Raw genomic sequence first — 8,950 nt, forward strand, 5'->3', positions numbered from 1 at the left:
TTGATCTTGGCTCAATAGGAACTTTGTTCTGGGAAGATAATGCTTCTAGATTTGTTGCTGTTTGCAAAAAGGATTTGACTCTTTATGTTTAAAATTAATGTTATTAGTACACATTGAATGTACAAAATGATAACATTTATCATAGGGAATTTGTACCTGTACATATCCTGATTCTTTTTTTTTTCTGTCATTCCCCTCTCCTATCTTCAACTCCTCTGCCTCTCTTTATTTATAAAAGTGTTTGCATTTTTCTTCTATTCTTTTTTTCTTTTCCCTTCCTTCCTCCCCACCAGTTTCCCAACCCATTTGAATATATTCCTATTTCACACCATCAACTATACATTTTGGTCCTTATTTACCCTTTCAGTTTCCTACGCCAGAAAAAAAATGTGGTATTTAAACATGTGTGTTCAATTTATTTCACTTAATTATGATCTCAAGTTTATCTTTATGGCAGAGTAGTACTCCTTTGTAAAAAACAAAACAAAACAAAAAACCAAACCCACATCTTTTTTATCCATTCACTGTTTGATGAACATTTGGGCTATTTCCAAGATGCAGCTATGACAACTATGCTGCTATAAACATGGGTGTGCATATATTGCTGTGGTGTGATGCTTTTAATTCAGCATTTGCTACTTGATTTCTTGATAATAGCCATTCTTTCTGGAGATGGAATCTCTATTGTTTTAATATTTATCTCAAGTGACCTTTAATGTTGAACATTTTTTCATATATTTGCTATTTGTCTATTCATTTCAGATGCCCATTTTTGGATTGGGTCTTTAAATTTGTGGGAGATCTATTTTTTTTTAGTTCTTTATATATTCTAGATATTAGTCCTTTGTCTGAGAAACAGCTGGCAACATTTTTTGCCATTGTTTGGGTTGTCTCCTCATCATTTGTGGTTTCTTTTTTTGTGTGTATGTGTGTGTGTGTTTGAGACAGGGTCTCACTATGTAGTTCAGACTGACCTGGAACTCACTATGTAACCCAGGCTGGTCTCGAACTCACAGCGATCCTCCTGTCTCAGCCTCCCGAGTGCTGGGATTAAAGGCATGCGCCACCACACCTGGCCATTTGTGGTTTCTTTAGCTGGGCAAAAGGTTTTTAATAAGATGAGATAGTTCCTGGATTTTGTTCATCAAATCTTTGCCTACACCTATGTCTTCAAGAGTTATACCTATTCTCTCTTCCAGCAGATTTAGTGTTTCTGTTTTAATATTTAGGTCTTTGATCCATTTCAATTTTAGTTTAGTGCGTGGTGAGAGACATGGGTCTATTTTGAATTGTCAGCATGTGGAAAGCCATTTTTTCCAGCACCATTCATTAAAGAAGCTAGCTTTCTTCCAGTGAAGGTGGCCCCTTTGTCGAAGATAAGATGGCTGAGGGTGTTTGGAGTTTTCTGTCTTCTGTGTCTTCTAATCAGTGCCACTGTTCCTCAAGTCCGGTGTTTATTTATTTATTTATTATTTATTTTGCCAGTACCTTGCTGTTTATCATGGAAGTTTTGCAGTATAATTTCAAGTCTTTGCAGAAGGAACTGGTAAATGACACATACAGAGAAGCAGAATGGAAGCAAAATAATAAAAAGTTTATTTTGTCGACAAAAGGCTGACTGCACTAAGAGCAGTGCCAGCGAGTGATGACCGATTGCCTTGCAGCTCCCCTTTTATAGGGTTTTACAGCCTTGAACTCATTCAGGTGGTTACACTTCATTTCCTCAGTTCCTATTGCCCACGTACAAATGACAGTAACAAGACAGTTAACTTTAACCCAGACGTGACAGTTCCTTGTAGTTGGGGAGTTTACCTTAAGATTCATCTAACTATCTATTCCAGTGCACAGGAAGTGGGTGTTGAAGGTCAGGGATGAGGCCAGATGTCCCGTTTCATGGTCAATGCCTCTGGTGTCTGTTAATTTTTAACTAAACAAAGCAAATTATTGTTAGAGACAGTAGAAGTGATTTTACATTTTCTAACATTTTGTGGGTTTTTAGATTATTTACAGAAGTTCTCTGTAACAGGTTAGGGATTATGATGCTGCTTGATGCCTTACCTTTACCGCCTAGAATTGCTTTTGCTATTCTACATCTCTTCTGATTCAAAGTGAACTTTAGGAGTTTTCTCTAATTCTGTGTGGTACACTATTTGTATTTCGATTGGGATTGCATTAAATCTGTATAACTTTGGAAGTATCTTCCTGGCCAAGAACAAGGGATGTCTTTCCATTTTCTGATATCCTCTTTGATCTCTTTTTTTTTTTTTTTCAGAGCACTGTAGTTTTCAATGTAGAGGTCTCTTACTTCATTAGATTGATTCCTAGGTATTTTATTTTTTTTGGATGTTACTGTTAAAGGTGCTGATTCTCTACTTTCTCTCTCAGTGAATTTATTTGTGTACAGGAATGCTATTGATTTTTGAGCACTGATTTTGTAACCAGCTATGCTACTAAATTTGGTTAAGTCTTGAAGTCTCTTGATGGAGGTTTTGGGGTCTTTATGTAGAATACTATGTCATGTACAAATAATTTAATTTCTTCCTTGCCTATTCTTATTCCTTTTCTTTTTCTTGTATAATTCCTCTGGCTAATATTTTAAGAACTATACTGAACAGGAATAGTGACGTGGATTTCTCTGTTTTGTCCCTGATTTGACAGTAAAAGCTTTCAGCCTTTTGATCATTTAGTATGATGTTGGCTGTTGGTTTGCCATAGGTGGCTTTTATTAAATTGAGATAAAGATCATTTATTCCAATTTTATGTAGGATTTACAACGAATGGGTGTTGAACATCGTCAAATGCTTTTTCTGTGCCTATTGAAATGGTCATGTGGCTTCTGTCCTTGGCTCTGTTCATATGGTGTATCACACTTATTAATTTGCTTATGTTGAACCATCCTCCCATTCCTGAGATAAATTCTACCTGGTCATGATGTATAAACTTCTTGATGATTTGCTGTATTCAGTTTGCCAGTATCTTATTGAGGATTTTTGTGTCTATGTTCATTAGGGAGTTTGGAAAAATCTAAAAGAAACCAGAAAATTTCATAGATTAAATATCCTCTCAATATGGTGATTTTTATCCTCAGGAGAGAAAATTTCAAAGGCTTAGGGAAAAAAAGAAACAGAAGAGAAAAATTAAAAGCAAGGCTGGATTATATAAGCTTTGGGAAACTGGTGAAGATGACAGGAAGGAAAGAAAGAAGAAATAGAAACAATAAAAGTACAAAACAACAAAAAAACAGAAATTATGTTCATACTCTATACAAGCATGAATAAACAAGAAAAGTGGCGGGGGCAAAGAAAGGAAGAAAACAATGTTCACTGGTGTCACTGGTAGACAGGGGTAGATAAAGCCCAGGTGTGTGTTGACTGATCTCAGCTAGCCAGCAGTGGAATTAAGTGGGGTAGTGGACAATCCCAGCAAGCCTTTGTCTTTATTTCCACTGAAGTTCAGGACGCTTCTGGTTTCCGGCTGAGGCTGCTATCTGAGTTCTTCAGCCCATAAACTCCCTGACCTCCCTGCCCACTTGAGCTTGTCTATATCTCACCCTGACACTGGGAGTCACTAGGAGCCAATGTGCCATTGCTCAGAGTTCTCAGTCTATTAAGGACTTTCCGAAATGGTGACCAGCCAATTGTCCTCTCCTGGGTGATATCGGAATCAGAGACACCAGCCACTGCAGTCTGGAGTGTCCACTACTCCACTCCACTGGTGTATTTCTTCATGGAGGCTACTGAGGTCACCAGCAGTCACGTGTCTGCAGGTTTGGGCTGCCCCTCCCATGCTGTGAGCTGGGGCTCAGGGAGGAAGCATCACTTACCACCTCCGTCTTCTTTTCTGGGGTCCCTCTTTTGCTTTGGATCGTTGCTGGGACCCAGACACCCACTTCACTCCATCTCTCTTTCATGTTGCTATATTCCAGCATCTGGACACCAAATCTCAGAGATGCTGTTTCTCTGCTACTCACCACTCTGCCATCTTCCCACAAGTCCCAACAAAGGATTTAGATTCTAACTGTTCCACTTATTCAGATTCTCTTAATGTTTCTTTGGGACCTCCAGCACATAGAAATGAGGGTTTACAGCTGACACTGTTTCTCTTGCAGCACCTGGTACCAAGTGGAACAGACATGATTCCAGAGGCGAGGCAAAGAGACATTAGTAAAATTTGTAGCCCTTAGAGGCTTTTTACTCTCATTTGCTGATGAACCTGGAGTGGGTTGTGTGCCTTTAAATTTGATAATATGCTTGTGCTTTCCTATAATAGACCATTTGCCAGTATAAAGACAGCTCAATTCCTTTTGGACAACCCATGCATCAGTTGCTAGTAAGGGTCAGCAAGATGCCCTGGATATTTAAGGTAAAACATCCCTCCATGAAATCTAGGACACTGAACAGAAGAATCATTCCTCTGCAAGTCCATAAAGGTTTACTGATAGCCATAAGGGAATAATTAACTGCCAACGAGGAAAACTGAACATGTACTCATATTTGAACTCGCAGGTCACATTGGCTTACTTGGCAGATATAAAAGGTTTCTGAATCCTTCCTTACAAAACTCCCTTCCCACAACTCCACCCTCTCCCATACATACTCCTGTAACATATATTTGGAGAAAATTTTTAAAAATTTAGTGTGTTAGGCCGGGGATTTAGCTCAGTGGTTCGGTGGCCTGCCTTGTAAGTGCAAGGACCCAAGTTCAATCTCTGTTACCAAAAAAAAAAATTTTTTTTAGTGTGTAGTTTCTATTCTAATATATAAAATAGATTGTGATACAAATGAAGCTTAAACTTAAAGACACCTTCCTTGCCCGGGCACATAATCATATTTTTTATAATTTTAATATTTAAGCATAATTGAATGTAAGTGCCTCTCCTCTTGCTTTCTGGTTGGGCAGCAAAGTGGCTGTGGACTCAGGGTCAGGCTAAGCTGAGTTGGATGACAGACACTGTGGGCTCACAGGAAGTACACGTGGCCTGGGTAAACTTGGAAGACGGTTAAATTACCGTGAGCTGTTCTCTGGTGGAATGAACAGGAATTCCCCTCTTGCCCAGTGCTGTCTACATCCAGCTTCACAAAGGGCTGTGGGGGGCAGAGGCATCTCCCTGGTGGGCACAGCTGTGGTACCTGGCACCAGGTGAGCCAGGGTGTGGAGACGATGCAGGGCACAAGTGCACATGGCCTCCGTTCTAAGCACCAAAGTGCACGGGTGTAGGCAGCAGGCTGCCGTCCCAGCGTGGGTCCCCAGAATGCACATCTTGGGCAGGTCCCCATGGGCTGGGGCGGATTCACTGCTGGCCGGCAGCTGGCACTCCCCGTGATGTGAGGAACAGCACATTTTCTGCTGCATCTCCTAAAGCAGGGTGCTTGGGACAATGGTACAAAAGGGACCCTACACAGCTTTTCCACACATCAGCTACAGAAAACCCGCGAGCCACTCCCACTTTGTACTGACAGGCTGTCCAAAAGTGACATGGGCATATTTTTGTTTAAACCAGTCTTACAAATGCAATTCTTACTTGAAATAGAAAGAAAAAAATCACTTTAATTTCTTACATATAAAACCTTAAATTTTAATTGTAATAAAGTACGAGTTCTTTTATAACCTGATTTTTAAAAAAGGTATGCCTAGAAAAGAGACAAATATTTTAAATTTTCATCTAATATTAGAAAACATAACAGCTTCCATTTTTAGTCTAATAGAGCAAAGCAAATGAAAGTTTCACAGTAATTTTATTCAAACTGGTGAGGTGGTACATGCCTATGATCCATGCATTCAGGAAGCTGAAGCAAAAAAATCTACATTCAAGGTCAGCTGGGTCTACACAGTTCAACATTCACCTCTAGCCACTGAGTAGCGAACTTTTTAATTCCTTTCAGAAAACGAAGTAGAGAAATCCCATTTAGAACCTCAGCCTGTAGGTCAACTGTAAGATACTGTTTGACAGTGAGATACTTTATTAAATTTGATACGTTTACTGTATAAAAAACCTGTGAAAAAAATAGGATGTCAAATGATTTTGCATCTAGATCTTTGCATTACAGTCTGTTCCCAAACTATGTCATCTCACTGTATCCTGTGACACTGGGCACAAAGATAAAAAGGAAGTAATATGCCTCCCAGCAAGCAGAGACAACTCTGGGGTCTCAGCTCCAGGTTCTCCGGAAAGCGGACAGCAGGGTCCATCTCCACGGAGCATTGTCTCTGGGGTGAGCCCTGAGCAGCGTGACGCCCCACACCAGCTGCATGAGGTTCATGCGGCTCAGCCTTGGGAAGGCAGCTTTCCCTCAACCAGACAGCTCTTCCAACTATTCCAAAAGTCCCTGGAGAGCAGAATCCTCTGGAAAAGGGAGGGAGAGTGAGTCTGAGTGATGACAGGAGGACACACGTCACCAGTCAGCTGTGCTAATACAGGAGGAAGGAGGAGGAAGTCAGAAGGTGGCAGTCTGCAGACCACTCCCTGGTGCGCAAACCCACGGGTGCTCACTTCCTGACAGAGCCCTAGGAGGCCTCCGTTCTCTTACCAGGGCTGGGAGGCCCTGCAGCGAGGAGTCTGTGGTTGGTAAACAGTTCTGTGGAATCTTGCTCTGCTGATCTCTCCTCCAGGTCTGATTCTGGGATTGGAGTACAGCCACCTATGTAAGAAATGCAGTGTATCAGGATGTGTCTACACTGTGTCACAGCTCAGGAACACGCTAAGGGTAAAGATAATAAAGGAAGTAGCAGTACTGCGGAGAGCTAAGTTACTCAGAATTACTTTAAGGCAGTTAGACAAAGGCCGGCCCATGGCATAAAAAAACAATTGAGACACATTCACTGGTTAGCATTATAAAAAGAGAAGAGGTACTGCACTTACCTACTTCATCTAGAGATGAATAGCAGTGACCCATGCTCTAAACATGTGTCAATCTCCCTAGCCCATTTCCCATCTGGGTGTCTGTACTTGTAATCTTATTGGTTGATCATGGTTTTGTCCCGTCTCATGCCCACCTTGTAATTTTCCATTGGGTCTTTTGTTTTTGTCTTTCTTTGTACCCAACTCACCTTACGGTTTTGCTCTGTAAAACACCTTTGAGAAGTGGGATGGGTAGGCAACCCACTTTCTAGTCCCTCTTAGATAGAAGTTATCTTTCTCTCAAATAATTCCTACTTGTAACCATCGTTCCTAGAATTCATCCTTCAATTTTAGAGAATACCAACTCATGTTTCAGATATCTAGCAGGTTAGGAGTTATAAATTTCCCTTATATGGATTATGTGGTACCCTATATCATGTGGACTCTGCTGGTTGTTTCCTTTGCTGTACAGAAACTTTTAAATTCAGTGTTGTCCCATTTGCTGATACCTGTGATCAATTGTTGAATTACAGGGTCGTATTCAGGAAGTTTCTACTGGCACCTGCAACTTTTGATTGTTTTCCCTATTTTCTTCTAGAAGTTTCAAAGTTTCATGTCTTATACCCAGGTTTTTTATTAATCTGAATTAATTTTTCTGTAGGATGAGATACAGGAATCCAGTTTCATTTTTCTAGATGTGGATGTCCAGCACCATTTGTGAAAGCTTCTTTCCAATGTATGTCCAACAGTCAGTTCTCATCAGCCAGTGTGAGGCAGCAGCCACAGTGAAGGTTGGGAGGGGGCTGAGGCGGGGCTTCGAAGCCCGGGTTCAAACCACATCTCAACATCTACTAACTAAACAACCCTGAATAAACCTTTCAGTGAAGTTGGCCTTGTGGAGATCAGATGCTTCCCTAACTGGCCTCCTAGGTGAGCACTGAGAAGAAACAGGGCATACAAGCGTGCTGACGTGCTGCAAGGAGAAGTAGAAACACCTGATATTTACCTGGAGCAGTACCACGAAGGGTGGGGAAAGATGAATCCTGTCACACTTATGAGCTACACTGGGGCACTGTTATAAACCAGAGTCAGCCCTGCACAGACTCACTAGGCAGAGGCTCTTCTGTTTTCAGGGCCTGCATTTCCGCTAAGATTTAAAACAGCATAAACTTCAAACAGACACACCAGTGACATCTTTCTTTTAATTAAGATTTACTTGATGGGTAAAGTGGGTTTGAGGTTAGCATTCATATTCATTCTAAAGCTTTACAATTCATGCAGATGTGGGCAATGGGGGTTATTACAGTGAAATATGAAAAGTGTCTGCAGAGTCTCTCATTCTACACAGCTTCAGTCTCCCAAAATCAACCACAGTCCAAAACATGAAATGGAAAATCCTAGAAATAAACAACTCATAACCTTTAATCTTGCACTGCTCTGCAGAGCATGATAAAATCTGGCTCCATCCCGCTGCACCCTGTCCCTCCGGGCTCTGGGCGGTGCATCCCCACTGTGTACACTACCTGCTGTAAGACACCCAGAGCCATCTCAAGGTCAGGCAACCTTGCAGTGCTGCAGCATCAGAATCAAGTCACGGCGCACTCACTGAGAGCCCCAGTGCACATCAGTAGGGATGCTGCAATTTGGACACACCAGAGAGAACAATAAAGTGCTCTTCAAAATGAGAAAACAAAAGCTCTTGACTTAAAGAAAGAAAAATTCCATACACTGAGGATGTCAACATCTACAATGAGAACACATTTTCTAACCACGAAGTTTTGAAGAGGAGAAACGGGGCTAGTTCTGCCATCACTCAGATTTGTGCTGAGTTACAGGACTCAGCACTACTGGTGGCCGCAGGTGTGCCGGGGCCTGGGACACACTCCCTGTGGACAGGGGGGTCCTCTACTTGGTTCATTTTTCTACTTGTTTCAAATATGCTTTTTCCAATGAAGGAAAATGTGACCTATAGAAGCTATGTGTCCTCTGCATGCTCAGGAAGAGACTTTGGTTGGATATTTAGAAATTTTTTGGAAAACTGGAAGAATGAAAGGAAGGACAGAAGCCCAGAGAGGAAGAGGGGGGAGTAAGGGGGGAGGGAGAGGGAGAGGG

General features: G+C 41.5%; 1 protein-coding gene across 2 annotated transcripts in view; it reads right to left on the reverse strand.

Annotated features, from left to right (window-relative positions):
- Positions 1 to 5,653: 5,653 nt before the first annotated feature.
- LOC104853204 (protein PTHB1) overlaps positions 5,654 to 8,950 on the reverse strand; it is a 285,577-nt gene continuing 282,280 nt past the window's right edge. The window contains exons 22-23 of one of the 2 annotated variants that reach the window (XM_033761023.1): positions 6,528 to 6,638; positions 5,654 to 6,343 (exon numbers count right to left, since the gene is read on the reverse strand). In XM_033761023.1, the coding sequence (XP_033616914.1) occupies positions 6,312 to 6,343; positions 6,528 to 6,638 (143 nt within the window). In that variant the 3' untranslated portion in view covers positions 5,654 to 6,311. Of the gene's footprint in view, positions 6,344 to 6,527; positions 6,639 to 8,950 lie in introns of those variants that run through there. The other variant, XM_033761024.1, reaches the window with a different exon arrangement.

This window comes from Fukomys damarensis, unplaced genomic scaffold (genome assembly GCF_012274545.1).
Source record: "Fukomys damarensis isolate Sample0158 unplaced genomic scaffold, DMR_v1.0_HiC HiC_scaffold_7, whole genome shotgun sequence".
NCBI classification, from domain to species: Eukaryota; Metazoa; Chordata; class Mammalia; order Rodentia; family Bathyergidae; genus Fukomys; species Fukomys damarensis.